This window comes from Eremomyces bilateralis (genome assembly GCF_010015585.1).
Source record: "Eremomyces bilateralis CBS 781.70 unplaced genomic scaffold P152scaffold_7, whole genome shotgun sequence".
NCBI lineage: Eukaryota > Fungi > Ascomycota > Dothideomycetes > Eremomycetales > Eremomycetaceae > Eremomyces > Eremomyces bilateralis.
Genome location: NW_022985073.1, coordinates 1,092,731 through 1,106,190, shown reverse-complemented (window position 1 = coordinate 1,106,190; position 13,460 = coordinate 1,092,731). Strand labels below are relative to the sequence as shown.

Here is a 13,460-nt window from a genome sequence, read left to right as displayed (position 1 = left end):
GGGAGGTGGAGGGGGGAGTCGGAGAGCCTCGGCGGGTCTGGGAGTCGGTCTGAGGGAGCCTGGGGGCCGGGAGGGGTTGGAGCCTTGGAGGAGGAGTAGTCAGCAGAAGGATATGGAGCACCGAGATGGAGAACAGTAGAGAGCAGAGGAGGCTACAGGCGATCGATGCGGGGGGTCCCCTCCACTAACCGTACTACGGCGGCAATCGTCCCAACTTCCCCAAGCCTCAGAGCTCAGAACCGAGGTGCCGTCCAGAACAATAAACACTTCGGCCATGTTCCTACCAAAGGGGGCACCCTGGCTACTAGAAAAGCCCCATAAGATGAAATAAAAGTATCCATTTCGAAATATCTGTCTTCCTTTTCATCCCTCGAACATCTAAATCGTGATCTAAAGTACCATCGTCGTACTTCTATCCCGTTTCTATCCTTGATCCCCCGTTCCACCGCCACCATGACCACCGAACTCCGCACCCACGCCCAGCGCGCGTCGGAACGTATCCCCCCAATTGCCCTTCCATATGTCAGCGAACGCGCACGGAAGGCGTTGGACCTCGTAAGTCTTCGGTCCCAGTCCTTGGTGCACCGGCAATTAACCACTCCCGCAGGTCGAGAAGTTCGTCGAGGAGGAGTGCATCCCCGCCGATGCCGTCTACCAACAACAGATCGGCAAGACGGTCGAGGAGCGATTCAACTCCCACCCACCGATCATGGAGGAGTTGAAGCAGAGGGCCAGGGAATACGGTCTCTGGAACATGTTCTTGCCCAGGAACCACTTCAAGGAGGGTGCTGGCTTCAGCAACGTTGAGTACGGCCTCATGGCCGAGATCTTGGGCAAGAGCCGTATTGCTAGCGAGGTACGTTGCCAAAGATTTATGCAGGGGATTATCAAGGTCGGAAATGCTGATGAGATGGCGATAGGCTACCAACTGCGCCGCCCCGGATACCGGCAACATGGAGGTGCTTGCCAAGTACGGCAATGCTGCTCAGAAGAAGCAGTGGCTCGAGCCGCTCCTCGAGGGCAAGATCCGATCTGCTTTCTTGATGACCGAGCCCAACGTGGCATCCAGCGACGCCACCAACATTGAGCTTGCGGTTCACCAAGAGGGCAACGAGTGGGTGCTCAACGGCCAGGTAAGCCTATCTCCATCACCTTCCACCACCCCATACTGACCCATATCAGAAATGGTGGAGCTCCGGCGCCGGCGACCCTCGCTGCACCATCTACCTCGTCATGGCCAAGAGCGACCCCAACAACGCGGACAAGTACAAGCAGCAATCCGTCGTCCTTGTCCCCCATGATGCCCCCGGCATCACCATCCACCGCATGCTGTCCGTCTTCGGCTACGACGATGCGCCCCACGGCCACGGCCACATCACCTTCAAGAACGTCCGCGTCCCCATCGGCAACATGGTCCTCGGCGCCGGCCGCGGCTTCGAAATCATCCAGGGTCGTCTCGGCCCCGGCCGTATCCACCACGCCATGCGCAGCGTTGGTGCCGTAAGTTCCCCCGCAGAGTACACCGCATATTAGATCGACGTCAGCTAACCGAGCTTCTTATCCACAGGCTGAGAAGGCCCTCGACCTCTTCGTCGCCCGCCTCAACGACCCCAACAAAGTCGCCTTCGGCAAGATGCTCAACGAGCACGGCGTCATGCTTGACCGCCTCGCGCGCGCACGCATCGACATCGATGCCGCACGCCTCATCGTCCTCAACGCCGCCATCAAGATCGACCTCTCGAACGCCAAGGGCGCGCTGAAGGAGATCGCCGAAGCCAAGGTCCTCGTCCCCAAGACCCTCCTCGAGACCATCGACATGGCCATCCAGGCCTACGGCGCCGCCGGCGTGTGCCAGGATACCCCGCTCGCCAACATGTACGCCAACGGGCGGACAATGCGCATCGTGGATGGACCGGATGAGGTGCATTTGCAGCAGCTTGGAAAGGCGGAGAATAAGCGAGGGCAGCAGGTATTGAAGTACTACAAGACGCAAGACGCGAACGTCGAGCGGGTGTTGAAGAGCCATGGGTTGGGGAAGGTGGATCCGCTGCAGTTGAACCGGGAGTCCGGGAAGGGTGGATCGCGGTTGTAATTGGAAGAAGATGTTAGGGATAGACCATTTTTGACAGTGAATCTCGACCGCCTTGGTGGGTATGCCTATTTACCTTAGTTTTGTGTAGATATAGCAAAACGGATTGGTTTCTTTGTCATTATTTCAAGGTCTTGGGCCAAAGGAATGCATCGTCCCCTTCATCTTAGTGATATATTCCGGAGTCCTTGCTACCTGGGACCAGCTTTGCCCCCTTGTGTAGCCAACAACTGCTATTATGGCACACCTTCGGCTATGATACATCCTGATAAGGGTTTATTCTAACTTGGCAATCGATATATGTAAGCCTATTGATTTTCTACACGACATTGGTGATAGATCACGAAAACAGCCGGTGACACACATATCATCCACCGATGATTGGAACCGCCCAATGAATTGCCCTGCCGTGAATTGATTCTAATACCGTCTAGATAAACCATATACGAGCCTATCGAACCACCTCCCACGAAACCGCCCATCATAACCTGACTTCCCCTACCGGACCTCGCACGCCGGAAAGTACCTCGGCCCCACAAATCCATGCACCTGGATCGACTGCACATCGATATTCCCCCCCGGACTCGGGCTCCACAGCTTCAACAGCACGAACTTCCCCGACACCGGCGGATCGAACTTCACCGCGATATTCCCGTCCTGCCGCCCGATGAAGAACTTCGCGTGCGGCGCCCGCACCGCCGTCCCCGCCGTCGACGTCGTCCCGTCCGGCAGCACCGGCTTGATCACGCTGGGGAGCACCCGATGCTGCAGCTGTCCGAGGAACCGGTTGCGCATGTAGGACGCTGTGTCCGTTGTGTCCGGGTCGGTTGCTCGGTTGCTCCACATCGTGTTCAGCGCCTCCCACGCTTCTTCGTCTTCGCTGGAGTTGGGCTCGACGGGCCCCGTGTCTGGGCGGGCGGCCGCTTGGCGACGCGCGCGCTCGGCGAAGCGGAGGGCGCGGCTCCAGTCTTCTTCGGTGTCCCAGTCGGAGACATCATCATCGGTGGTGACGTGGAAGGGGTAGGGGTTGCTCTGAGGCGGGGGATCTGCTGGGTCGGAGGGATTGGTGTAGGTGGAGGGGCGGTTCATGAGGTCTTGGAGGTGATATGGTCCAGTGGGTCGGTGGAGGGACCAATTGGGCTCAAGGGTGCTGAGAATGAGATCGTTCAGGCTGCTTGGATCGCTGTCGATCTCGTGGACGTGAGGTTGCAGTCGGCGCTCCCAAGCCAGATGCCCGTTCTCCCACACATCCCACTCGTCTGGGCCCTGATAGTACGATGGGCGGTTTTGGGGCTGGGAGACGCCGTTTCGGTTTTGGGCGGTGCTCAATGGCGGTGTGGATTTGGGTTGTCTCTGGATATTGACGTATTCAATCTGGTACATCGAGGAGCTGCTGAGAAGCGAGGTAGAATCCATGCCGATGAAGATCAAGCCCTCTTGTATGCTGAGAGAGCACTATTAGTACTCGGATAAGAAGGCAAGTTAGCTGATCGGAACATACGGGAATGGGTAGCCTCGTTCCGGTGCCTTGATGACGACCTTCTGAAGAGTGAATGGGACCTCTCCCTCATGCCGAAGAAGGAGGTCGCACGACGAGCTCTTGATCGAGCAGACGCTCTTATCATCCTTCAAGAACTGCGCCCGTCGGTTCATAATATACGTATCGTCATTCCCGTCCTCGGTACAGCTCAGAACCTCCATGTTCAGCTTCCCCGGGACGACTTGGCCGTGATATCCGTAGCGGAACCCCTTGTAATCCGGGTCCGCAACGCTATGGTCATGGTCCAACTTCCGACGCTTTCCACGAGGTCGGCTTCGCTCTCGGCTTGCGTCCTGCTCCGCAATCCAGCTGAAGTCCGGGAGGGGGAGCCGCCTTAAATTGGACGACGACGCTCGATCGAGGATATCGCTGATCCGCGAGACGTAGTCACTCGCATCGTGGAGCGCCGCGAGAGCGGGGTTGTCGGCGGCTTCGTCCCTCTGTGCAAGGCGTCTCTGTCTGGCCATCGCCGAGAGCAGGGGCCGTCGACTGCTGTGGTTAGGTGCCCGTGTCGACGACGCTGGTGGGGCGATGTCCGGGTTCTCGGACGAGGCGTCGTCGTCCTGGCGGGAGGAGGATCTGGAGAACACACGGCGTCGCCGCGGCGGCGGAGCGTTGTCGGAAGAATGGGGCATAGTTGCCGTAGAAGTGGAAGGGACGCCGAATGCGAAGCTCGGAGCGGAGTCGGAAGAAGGTGGGATACTGGGGGCGGTGGTGGGGGTAAGGAGTGTGAAGCCCGGATAGCGAGATCGTGCGGTGGGCTCCTCGTCGTCTTGCAAGGCGGAGGGTTGTCGATCGCCGTCTCGGTTGCGGGAGGACGATGAAGCAGGTGGCCAGTCGAACGAACCCGACATCTCCAGGTATGGATGAGGGCACGGAAGCAGATGTCTATGAAACAGGCCTGACGGAGACAGCTGTCTTTAATCGTCGGGGTATGGTAGATTTACAGGATTGGTGGAAGGTTTCGGGCAGCAGTATGACAGTGGGCCTTAAACCATTCTTATGGTTGGAATGAATGCATACACATCAGTTCTGATGGCTGGGAATGAAGCAGAGGAGGAGGGAGTGTACGAGGTCGGGGAGATTGGAGTGATGATGTTACCTTATCCATACTATAGGAATGAAGGGAAAAGGTCACGCAGGATACACGTAAATTACCTTCCCAAGTACAGCTATCCGGATGGCCCCTTACAAACGGTCCAACCCCCAACCCTTTCCCAGTCACTTTCTGTTCTGTAAGGAATGTCCGAGGAACACGGATTTATGCAAAAGTAACGAAGCCAATTGCTGTGGTCTGATGGCATGGCCGGATCGCTCGTCCATAATAGTCACAAATTAGGATCCCACTGGCGCCACTAATAGGCTCTCCACTCCCCTGTTCGGGCTGTCCCACACTGGTGTCTCCATGTTTGAAGACCTTGCGTCATAAGTCATAAGAGCCAGCGGTTTCATCAACAGCGTTACTATTATATTCCTTTAATATTCTTCGTGGTCATTAGGAGTGAGTTGGCGAGGCGAGATGCTGCTGATACAGAGGACACCGCCGGGTATATTCCACCATCCCGCTACACGCCTGATCTCGAGGCGGGCGTTCACTTCGTCTCGGGTGGTCCGTCGACTGGCCCTTTCCTATGACCTGCATGAGCCCAGCCCGAAGCAAGATGGCGAGCAATTGGGCGCCCCAATTGTATTCCTACACGGTCTGTTCGGGTCGAAGCAAAACAATCGGAGCATGAGCAAGTATGATATAACACCATCATGTATCTCTGGAAAGGACTAAGCAGGATGTAGAGCCCTTGCGCGGGATCTGCGGAGGCCAGTCTACGCGGTCGTACGTACAATGAACCAAGCCGTTTACAGCCAACGAGTCCAGAGCTCATGCCGGAATAGGATCTCAGGAATCATGGTGACTCTCCTCATGATCCGACGCATGACTACCTCCATCTTGCAAACGATGTCGAGACGTTCCTCGAGTATCACAAGCTCACCGAACCAACCCTAATTGGGCACTCCATGTCAGTTCTTGTTCAACTTTGACGGCTCTAGGACGCTTCTCATAAGGATGATATAGGGGTGCTAAAGTCGCCATGACCGTGGCCCTTCGCTCCCCGCCCAAAGTAGCGAATCTCATCGCTGTTGACAACGCTCCAGTGGATGCGGCATTGAAGAGTGATTTCGGTGGTTACATCCGCGGAATGCGGCAGATCGAAGAAAAGGGAGCAAAGAGACAAAGCGATGCGGATGAGATCCTCAAGTCGTATGCACCGGTGAGTTTGTCATGTGTCTCCCTAGGTAACCGTGGTTTCCGGGCAGATCTCTCGTAACTAGACTGTCGTCATGGCTAATATATGTATAAAACGTCCGAGCTAAGATACGTCGTGTAGGAGCTTCCCATCCGGCAGTTTCTGCTGACCAACTTGACCCGACCCCAGGGCTCCGAATACCTGAAGTTCCGGATCCCGGTCAAATATCTCGCGGACGCGTTGGATAAGATGGCCGATTTCCCGTTCAAAGACCCCGAACAAGTGCGGTTTGCAAAGCCGGCGTTGTTCGTGAGGGGCACGAAAAGTCATTACATGGCCGACGAGACGTTGCCGGTCATCGGGCGGTTTTTCCCGCTATTTCAGGTGGTGGATGTGGAGGGTGGGCATTGGGTGATTAGTGAGAACCCAGAGGCATTCAAGACGGGTGAGTCGAATCCATTTGATGACTTGATTGGTGTGCTAACCATGTCTACCTAGCCGTGGTCGAGTTCTTGCAACAGGAATGATTTGTTCCCAGGTCGATGGGCTCACTGGCGCCAGCGGAGTCCTGCACTATTATTGTAACTTTATAGATAGAATAGGCCAAGACTTCAGGCCATACCCAGGATTGAGGAGTATCCGGTTGCAATATCACATCTTCACAGGCGTAGTTCGTATATCTTCGATTCAGAGACCCTGCTTTTCAGCTATGATAAAACACCGTGGCATGCTAAGTCCATGATACGCCCTTTGATACCAGTTGGGCCAACCCAATTGACCCCGTCCCAGTATTTTTTAGACACTCTCCAGAGGGGCACGCTCCTTGAAGTCCTTCTCGAGCTTCTGACCAGAATCATCCGTGCTTGCCTCGCCGTGAAGCGTGAGCAGCGCACCCAGATCGAACTTGGGCTGCTTGAGGAGCTTGACCTTGCGAACGTGGACCTGTGACGGTTAGAATATGCAATTGATCCGAAGAAGACGATAACGTACGTGTTGAAGAGGATAGATGCCAACGCAGGCCTTCTCGATCTCACGTCCAATGACTTCCGGAATCAACTTCTGCACCAACTGATTGAGCGTGGTGCTGGCGGCCTCCCGCTGCATGATCTCGACCATCTTCTTTCGGATGGCCCGGATCTGTGATGACGCGGCATAGGTGGTCTTCTTGATCTGGTTGGGTCGTCGCTTGGTGAAGGCGATGCAGAAGAGACGGAGGAGGTAGTCATCGGTGGTCTTGACCACGACGTTGGCCTCGATCAGCGATTGCCACTTGCGGACCAACGATCGCAGCTTGTCGGAGGTGAAGTCAAGCCCGTGGAAGTTGGTGAGGCAGTTCTTGCCCTGCACCTCGTCCACGCGGAGCTTGATCTTGCGGAAGCTGTGGTCCTCGTCCTTCTGGAGATCGGCGAGCGAGACCTCGAGTATCCGGCCCTTGAGGGCGTCGTTCGCGTTCTTCATACCGGTCGTGCGGTTGACGAGGGTTTTTCCGACACTGATGAAGCGCACGTTAGCATATCTGGAGCGTCGTGAGGGATTCGGTTACCAAGGTTTGCACGCACTCTCGGCTGGCGAAGGTTGACGGAGCCTTGATGTTGTACCAGTCCTTCCGGGCGAAGGGGTCAGTTCGCTTCTTCAGGCCCTTCTTGCCTTTCGACAAACGCTTGTTCTTGCCAACAGCCATGATTGCGCTGTTGCAGTAAGGTCTGGATGTGGTAGATCTCGGTTCGTGGAGGTACGTTGGGTGAGACGAACTTTGAGAGTGTGAAGGAGGTTTAGCGAAAATTACTCAGCCAATGTGTGATGCACCGCCACAGGGGCCACACTTGGTCTGTGCACGGAATTTTGCTGCGAATTTAGTGCGAAACAGCGAAAGTGCGAACTTGGCAGTTTGCGAAGTGCAAACTCGAAACACGTGATAGGTCTTGGCGGTTCCTGCTTTTCACCTTTCAGTTTGGTTGTGCTGCAATTACGAACGACGAAGCAGTCATGCTCCGGGCCGATGGGCTGAATCATTGTCATACCAGTCACTGCTCCAATTTGTATTATGTATTATTATCCTTTGCATTGGACATTGGTATATACGTAGTGCATCCTATGCTGCCATGAAGGCATCTCCAACTCCTGTTGCGGAACTCCACCCGAGGAACTCCACCCGAGCAACGGCGACTGACGCGCCCATTTCTTCGACAAGCGGTGTGAAGAAGCCAGCGTGCTGATCATCAAGACAAACGTCCGCCCCATCATGGCAATCGTCAAGGCGCCGATGGTTGCATCCATCGTTCCTACGCCCGGCTATGTGATTTCGTCTTCCGATGAAGACCCACAGTCCCTCCTGTCCTTCGGATGGGAATCTGCCTCTGCTCGGCACACTGTTTCACCTGTGCTCGTCGCTTTCATGATTTCTATTGCAAGAAAACCGAGTCGTGGTTCCCCCTGGGGGAAGTCATCAGTCCCACCGCTTATCTAGCAGTGACGTGTCGGTCCTTCACGATTGATCATAGTTTTCTTCGTTGTCCCCATAATCTTGCGAGTCGAACGATTGCTGGTACTGCTCGAAGTCGGGGAAGCTGACATAGCCATCTTATCATGGGTTAGCAACAGCGTCCAGCCGTGTTACTGGTAATGTCTGTCATACCTCTCTTTTCTCGGATCGACCATCGTCCTTCATCGCTCGACGAATGCTGCTCATTATGCAACATGTGCAATGAATCTATCTGACGTTCACTCTCCCTCGCCGGCGGAGTCGGTAGCGGTGTTGACGCCGGAGTACGTCGTCTTGATCCGGGGCTCGACGCCACTTTTGAGAGCAAGACGGACGCTTTCGTTGGCGAGCCGGCTTCGTGTCTCGTTGCGGAAGAGTTCTGGACACTGATGGAAGGGGGGATTACGGTGGATGGTGAGAGGGGGGATCGTCGACTGGATGATTTGAACACCTGTGAGGGTGACGTAGGGGAAGGGAGTTGGATATGCATTTTCTCGGATGGCATATGGATTGGTGGATATGTGGATACGGTTGGGGGTTGTTGTGAAGTGGTCAAGAGCTTTAGATATGCTTTCGATATGTCTTCTCGGACCTTTCCGTGGTGGAGACGGAGTATGGCGTGAGAGTGAAGAGACACGGAGGAGACGGATGCGGGTGGAAGCCTGGCTAAGGAGGTTGACATAGGCACGTTATGTATAGGGTGCTGGACGGGTTCACGAGATGTGGTTCGTTTTGGCGGATCAACCAATGGAGAATTTCGACGGTTCGACAAATGGCCGTGAAATCCAATTGTCATCCGAAGAGAGCAGGTCTGAGACTCTAGATGTCATTTGCCGGTATAATATGGAATGCTCAAGTTGGACATGCGAGGTGAGTTGGGGAACCAGGATTCCGCCTGTCCGCCTCCCTCAGGGCCAGTCGTGCTGCCATGTCAGCTTTCGGTGGAGCGCCAAACGTGCTGGACTGTTGGCCACCGCCTGCGACTATCAATGGGATTTTGGGAAAATGGGGAAGAGGCGTGTTCAACTGTTCATGGTTTCTCCTCCTAGCCATGTCACATCGACTCCGCAAATAGCCATCCATCCGTATGGATTGTCGACGACGCCGTGTTCTAGACAACATTAATAATCCTAGCACCCACACGTTGGGAAGAAACACGACGGAGATCCCAGGGAAGCCCGCGCCCAGCCAGTCTACCCCTCGTTCAACCATCTCGGTCAATTTGAGGGGAGAGAGAGACACAGCGACCGTTCTCCCCAATTCATTGTTCGTTAGCTCGGATGTGAGCAGCCCGCCAAAGCCTGAATTCCAATTCCACGCACCGCATTCCAAAAAAGCATGACCAAGGAAATCGGATGTGGCACCCCGTCGACGATCCAGTCGCCCGCATTCGGAGCTCGGACGACTGAGCGTCGACCACGTCAAGTATCACCAGATGGGACGAAAAGAAATTCTTCGGGGCGCTTGCAACTCGATTCCGCCCGTGGACCTGTCCTGTCCCGCCGCGTTTTCGGCTGTGCCAGACACTGGCTCGACGCGGGTTGGGGGCGTGCGAACTAAACATTGCTTCTGCCACCACGGAGCTTGGGCGGTGCGTGATACTCGGTGCGGGTGCCTCGCGGTTTCTTCCAAATAGCGTTGCGGGGGGGCATGTTCCACGGGGCACGTCTGGAACTCTGGACGCCGTTTCATTAATCTATGGAGATCCAAATTCAGGAGCCGCGGGCGGGCGAAGACAGCTGTTGCATGCACCGGATTCGTGGGACCACCGTTACTCCCGTTGGTTCAGCCTTGTTTGGCGGGCCGGTGCGAACTACAGGACCCAGATGCGTTTTGGCGTGTTGGGCGGCGGTCCGCTTGCACGACATGTTCAGATGATCACTTTGGGGATGGGCGACGAGCGCGCCCCTTGCTAGTTCCGCGGAATCTAGAGTTGGTTCTATCACCCGGTTGTTTCGTTACATACATCCGTTGCGGCCCAATTGCCTTCGAAGTTGAACCGTTGGCCCGTACGAGCGACCAATAACCCCCCTCCGACGCGGCCGCCATGGCTTCGCCCCTGTTAGTGCTGTATACATGTTAGTCAAACCGGTGTAAATCGCAGATAGGTTCTCTTACATCGACATCATCCCATGCACGACCATGGACGTTGGCCAACTCGTCCATAGTCATCGTTTTTCCTGTGGTGACTATGACGAAACGTGTCAGTAACGAGGTCCTCCGCATGGGGGCACTGGGAAGCTTACAGTATCCTGCATGGATCTTCGCGTCGATTTCCACTCGGCTGTCCTCTGGAATCAGCTCGTCGGGAATGGGGACTCGCTCGTGGATTGGAATCCCTTGCTCTACAATTGCGTCATGCTTCATATTGGACATGCTGAGCATGCGGTCAATCTTGGTAATGCCCAGCCAGTGGAGGATGTCTGGCATCAAGGCTTGGAACCGCATATCTTTGACGCCGGCGATGTTCTCCGTCCGTTTGAAGTACTCACTGGCACGGTCCGCACCTCGCTTCCGCGCATTATAGACCAGGTACTTAGTGACTTCGCCTAATGCACGGCCTTCCTTGCGGAAGTAGATGACGATCCCGCTGCCGCCATTCTGGGCTTCCTTGACGGCCTCCTCCACGCCGAAAATCAGGTAAGGCCGGCACGTGCAGATATCTGAGCCAAACACGTCGCTTCCATTGCATTCATCATGAACTCGGAGAGCCAGTTTTACATTGGCATCAGAGATTTTCGCGGGGTCTCCAAAGATATAGACCGTCAACCCGCCAATCGGAGGAAGGAACAGATCAATGTCACCTCTCGTGATCAGTTCTGGATAAGAACCACCGGTCTCCTCGAATAGGGTTCTACGAAGGAGGGTTTCGTCTATCGAAGCATTCTTAGTGGATGAGCAACGCATGGGAAGGATGGCGACATACCTATTCCGAATCGCTCCGCGACGCCAGGAAGGTGCCACACGGGCTCGACGGCAACTTTCGTGACGGCCAATTCACCTTGCTCATTGATGCAGATCTTGCCATCCGGCTTCAATCGACCTTCGCGGACGCTGTTCTCCAGCTCCGGGAGCTTCATATGCGCCTTGGTCACGGCGATGGTGGGTCGGATTTCGACACCGTCTTTATCGATGACCTCTTTGAAGAGCCACGGTGCCAGGTGGCCCAATGGGTCCATCGCGACGATCTTCTTCGGATCCTTCCACTGTGGTTGCGGCTTGATATCTACCGCGGGCTCCGTGTTGGTGAAATCCGGCTTGTGGTTGACGTCTAGTTCGCTACTCGCTACAGCGAGTGCATTATAGACCGAGTATGACCCGCCATGGGCGCCAATGGCTGCATCAGTTAGCTTTCACTGCTCTAATATAAAGTCTAGATAGTATGGGACGTGTAGCAGGAGGGGACTGAGCCTACCATTTCGTCGTCGAATCGAGTTCTTATGCCTCGACACAACTACCGGACCTCTCGTATTCGGATCTTCATGACCCCAATTCATGGGCAATGGGTCCATTCCACCCCGATCCGGATACGACGTGAGGACGATCTTCGAGATCTCCGGATCGGAGTCAGTCGGCCGCGATACGGTAGGTATCTGTTTCTCTGCTCCATTGGTGGCGACCGGGACTGTTTCTTGCTTCTTTTCCACCTGCGGTAGCTTCAAAACGTCCGGTCCATTGTCCTTGAGTTCTTTCACGCCGGCCAAAACATTGACACGGCCGTTGATCTGATCCACGGTAGAGGCCAGTTGAGCATTCTCGTCTCGAATCTCTTGGAGACTAGATAATATCTGATTCAACACAGAGTCGCCCATTTTGAAGTATCCAAATTACAAAGTGAATATGAGTTGATGACACGTTTCCAAGCTCTTGATGACGACTCTTATTCTTCGGGGGGTTCCGAAGGGATTTGAAGTAACACACCAGCAGAAGAAGAAGAAGGAATGTGGAATGACCAGAGAGAGGGGAATCTAAGTCGGTTCTCGCTGGTTCTAATATACGGATTTTGATTTATTAGATCTATGGCGCTTGTTTGTGGCTCTGCGAATGGGTTCTTTGTCTTCCTGGGTACTTACGCTCTAATCATCAACGATTATCGATCGTCGTCGGGCCTCAGGGAGATAGGGATAAGGGAAGCCGAATTCCGGGGCGTGACCAGCGATAAGTGGCAGCTATGACTGGGGGAGACCCACCGACTAGGATTTCGCCCGCCTGCCCGCCTGCGGCCTGCCCGCCGCCGCCCACCACTCCACTAGGCAATTCGAAGCTTGGACGCTCCATCTGATACCTTACTGAAGTTACAAATTCATATGGAACTCATTACGACACACCAACTCTCTTTCCTCCATTCTATCCATCGTCCTATTTGGCTGTATCCGACCACACGTAGAACAGGAGTCTCAAGATGGTATAGTGTGCATCACATCAGAAATGCAGTGATGGAACCTAATCTCTCGTTCTAGGGCAAGCGAAAGAAGTCCTCCCGGAAACCCGCAGGAAAGAAGAAGCGCGAACCCCTCGGCAGCACATTCCAATGCGTCTTCTGCAATCACGAGAGTGCCGTACAGGTCAAGCTCGACAAGAAAGGCGGCGTCGGAAACCTTTCGTGCAAAGTCTGCGGACAGCATTACCAGACCGGCATCAACCGTACTTTCCACATCGCTTTCCCCGTGGCATCTCAAACAAGGCTGACCACTCCGCTTGGTTAGATCTCTCGGCGCCGGTAGACGTCTACGCTGCCTGGATGGACGCGTGTGAAGAAGTGGCGAAGGAAGCGACCTCCGCTGGCGCGCAATACACATCGACCGCAGATGACTATATGCCTGAAGCGAGAAGTGCGGCGCCGCCGAAAGTCGGCCTGGGTGCGTCGCAGAAGGAGGACGATCTAGACGGATTCATCGATAATGACGACGACGATGTGGAGGCTGGTTACGGTGATGATGAATGAGGATGGCAGTGATCAAATGATGCAAGATGAGAGTGTTGAATTTGCCCTTCAGTTCCTCGCGGTGATGTAGAGCTCGGCTCCGCGATTCGGAAGAGAGCCTTGCCGTACAGAGGCCATCAATCGTTGGAAGTGCGAACAACTCTATTATCTATACGGAGGAA

General features: G+C 54.9%; 7 protein-coding genes across 7 annotated transcripts; 3 read left to right on the top strand and 4 right to left on the bottom strand.

Annotated features, from left to right (window-relative positions):
* Nucleotides 1-453: 453 nt before the first annotated feature.
* P152DRAFT_395511 (acyl-CoA dehydrogenase) lies at nucleotides 454-2,092 on the top strand (the record flags this gene model as incomplete). The annotated part of the gene is made up of 5 exons (XM_033676306.1): nucleotides 454-555; nucleotides 608-856; nucleotides 921-1,133; nucleotides 1,183-1,500; nucleotides 1,568-2,092. 5 exons carry the CDS (start codon nucleotides 454-456, stop codon nucleotides 2,090-2,092), a joined length of 1,407 nt encoding a protein of 468 aa, XP_033535128.1.
* A 386-nt stretch (nucleotides 2,093-2,478) lies between these two features.
* Nucleotides 2,479-4,907, bottom strand: P152DRAFT_457860 (uncharacterized protein). Its single transcript, XM_033679321.1, has 2 exons — nucleotides 3,591-4,907; nucleotides 2,479-3,533 (listed from the first exon to the last, which is right to left on the bottom strand). Exons 1-2 carry the CDS (start codon nucleotides 4,481-4,483, stop codon nucleotides 2,588-2,590), a joined length of 1,839 nt encoding a protein of 612 aa, XP_033535127.1. The 5' UTR covers nucleotides 4,484-4,907; the 3' UTR covers nucleotides 2,479-2,587.
* Nucleotides 4,908-4,923: 16 nt separating this feature from the next.
* Nucleotides 4,924-6,444, top strand: P152DRAFT_481578 (abhydrolase domain-containing protein). The gene is made up of 6 exons (XM_033681829.1): nucleotides 4,924-5,369; nucleotides 5,421-5,460; nucleotides 5,520-5,644; nucleotides 5,701-5,896; nucleotides 6,014-6,317; nucleotides 6,371-6,444. Exons 1-6 carry the CDS (start codon nucleotides 5,149-5,151, stop codon nucleotides 6,397-6,399), a joined length of 915 nt encoding a protein of 304 aa, XP_033535126.1. The 5' UTR covers nucleotides 4,924-5,148; the 3' UTR covers nucleotides 6,400-6,444.
* P152DRAFT_457857 (40S ribosomal protein S1) lies at nucleotides 6,371-7,737 on the bottom strand. Its single transcript, XM_033679320.1, has 3 exons — nucleotides 7,432-7,737; nucleotides 6,863-7,364; nucleotides 6,371-6,814 (listed from the first exon to the last, which is right to left on the bottom strand). The coding sequence occupies exons 1-3, from the start codon at nucleotides 7,551-7,553 to the stop codon at nucleotides 6,668-6,670; spliced, it is 771 nt and encodes a 256-aa protein (XP_033535125.1). The 5' UTR covers nucleotides 7,554-7,737; the 3' UTR covers nucleotides 6,371-6,667.
* Nucleotides 7,738-8,357: 620 nt separating this feature from the next.
* On the bottom strand, nucleotides 8,358-8,844 carry P152DRAFT_473214 (uncharacterized protein; the record flags this gene model as incomplete). The annotated part of the gene is made up of 2 exons (XM_033681213.1): nucleotides 8,358-8,452; nucleotides 8,508-8,844. The coding sequence occupies 2 exons, from the start codon at nucleotides 8,842-8,844 to the stop codon at nucleotides 8,358-8,360; spliced, it is 432 nt and encodes a 143-aa protein (XP_033535124.1).
* Nucleotides 8,845-10,175: 1,331 nt separating this feature from the next.
* On the bottom strand, nucleotides 10,176-12,315 carry P152DRAFT_321980 (uncharacterized protein). The gene is made up of 4 exons (XM_033675211.1): nucleotides 11,770-12,315; nucleotides 11,281-11,691; nucleotides 10,601-11,227; nucleotides 10,176-10,543 (listed from the first exon to the last, which is right to left on the bottom strand). The coding sequence occupies exons 1-4, from the start codon at nucleotides 12,164-12,166 to the stop codon at nucleotides 10,434-10,436; spliced, it is 1,545 nt and encodes a 514-aa protein (XP_033535123.1). The 5' UTR covers nucleotides 12,167-12,315; the 3' UTR covers nucleotides 10,176-10,433.
* Nucleotides 12,316-12,373: 58 nt separating this feature from the next.
* Nucleotides 12,374-13,299, top strand: P152DRAFT_473212 (Elf1-domain-containing protein; the record flags this gene model as incomplete). Its single annotated transcript, XM_033681212.1, has 3 exons — nucleotides 12,374-12,382; nucleotides 12,815-12,998; nucleotides 13,061-13,299. The coding sequence occupies 3 exons, from the start codon at nucleotides 12,374-12,376 to the stop codon at nucleotides 13,297-13,299; spliced, it is 432 nt and encodes a 143-aa protein (XP_033535122.1).
* Between the last annotated feature and the right edge of the window lie 161 nt (nucleotides 13,300-13,460).

Excerpts from the sequence above, each read along its gene's own strand:
- P152DRAFT_457860 (XM_033679321.1), bottom strand. The coding sequence starts at position 4,483 with ATGTCGGGTTCGTTCGACTGGCCACCTGCTTCATCGTCCTCCCGCAAC. Across the intron at positions 3,534-3,590 it reads GAACGAGGCTACCCATTCCC|CATACAAGAGGGCTTGATCT; the intron begins GTATGTTCCGAT and ends GTGCTCTCTCAG.
- P152DRAFT_481578 (XM_033681829.1), top strand. The coding sequence starts at position 5,149 with ATGCTGCTGATACAGAGGACACCGCCGGGTATATTCCACCATCCCGCT. Across the intron at positions 5,461-5,519 it reads GGAGGCCAGTCTACGCGGTC|GATCTCAGGAATCATGGTGA; the intron begins GTACGTACAATG and ends ATGCCGGAATAG. Across the intron at positions 5,645-5,700 it reads ACCCTAATTGGGCACTCCAT|GGGTGCTAAAGTCGCCATGA; the intron begins GTCAGTTCTTGT and ends AGGATGATATAG.
- P152DRAFT_457857 (XM_033679320.1), bottom strand. The coding sequence starts at position 7,553 with ATGGCTGTTGGCAAGAACAAGCGTTTGTCGAAAGGCAAGAAGGGCCTG. Across the intron at positions 7,365-7,431 it reads TCAACCTTCGCCAGCCGAGA|TGTCGGAAAAACCCTCGTCA; the intron begins GTGCGTGCAAAC and ends GCGCTTCATCAG. Across the intron at positions 6,815-6,862 it reads GCATCTATCCTCTTCAACAC|GTCCACGTTCGCAAGGTCAA; the intron begins GTACGTTATCGT and ends TAACCGTCACAG.
- P152DRAFT_321980 (XM_033675211.1), bottom strand. The coding sequence starts at position 12,166 with ATGGGCGACTCTGTGTTGAATCAGATATTATCTAGTCTCCAAGAGATT. Across the intron at positions 11,228-11,280 it reads CGCGGAGCGATTCGGAATAG|ACGAAACCCTCCTTCGTAGA; the intron begins GTATGTCGCCAT and ends ATGCTTCGATAG. Across the intron at positions 10,544-10,600 it reads GAAGATCCATGCAGGATACT|TCACCACAGGAAAAACGATG; the intron begins GTAAGCTTCCCA and ends GTTTCGTCATAG.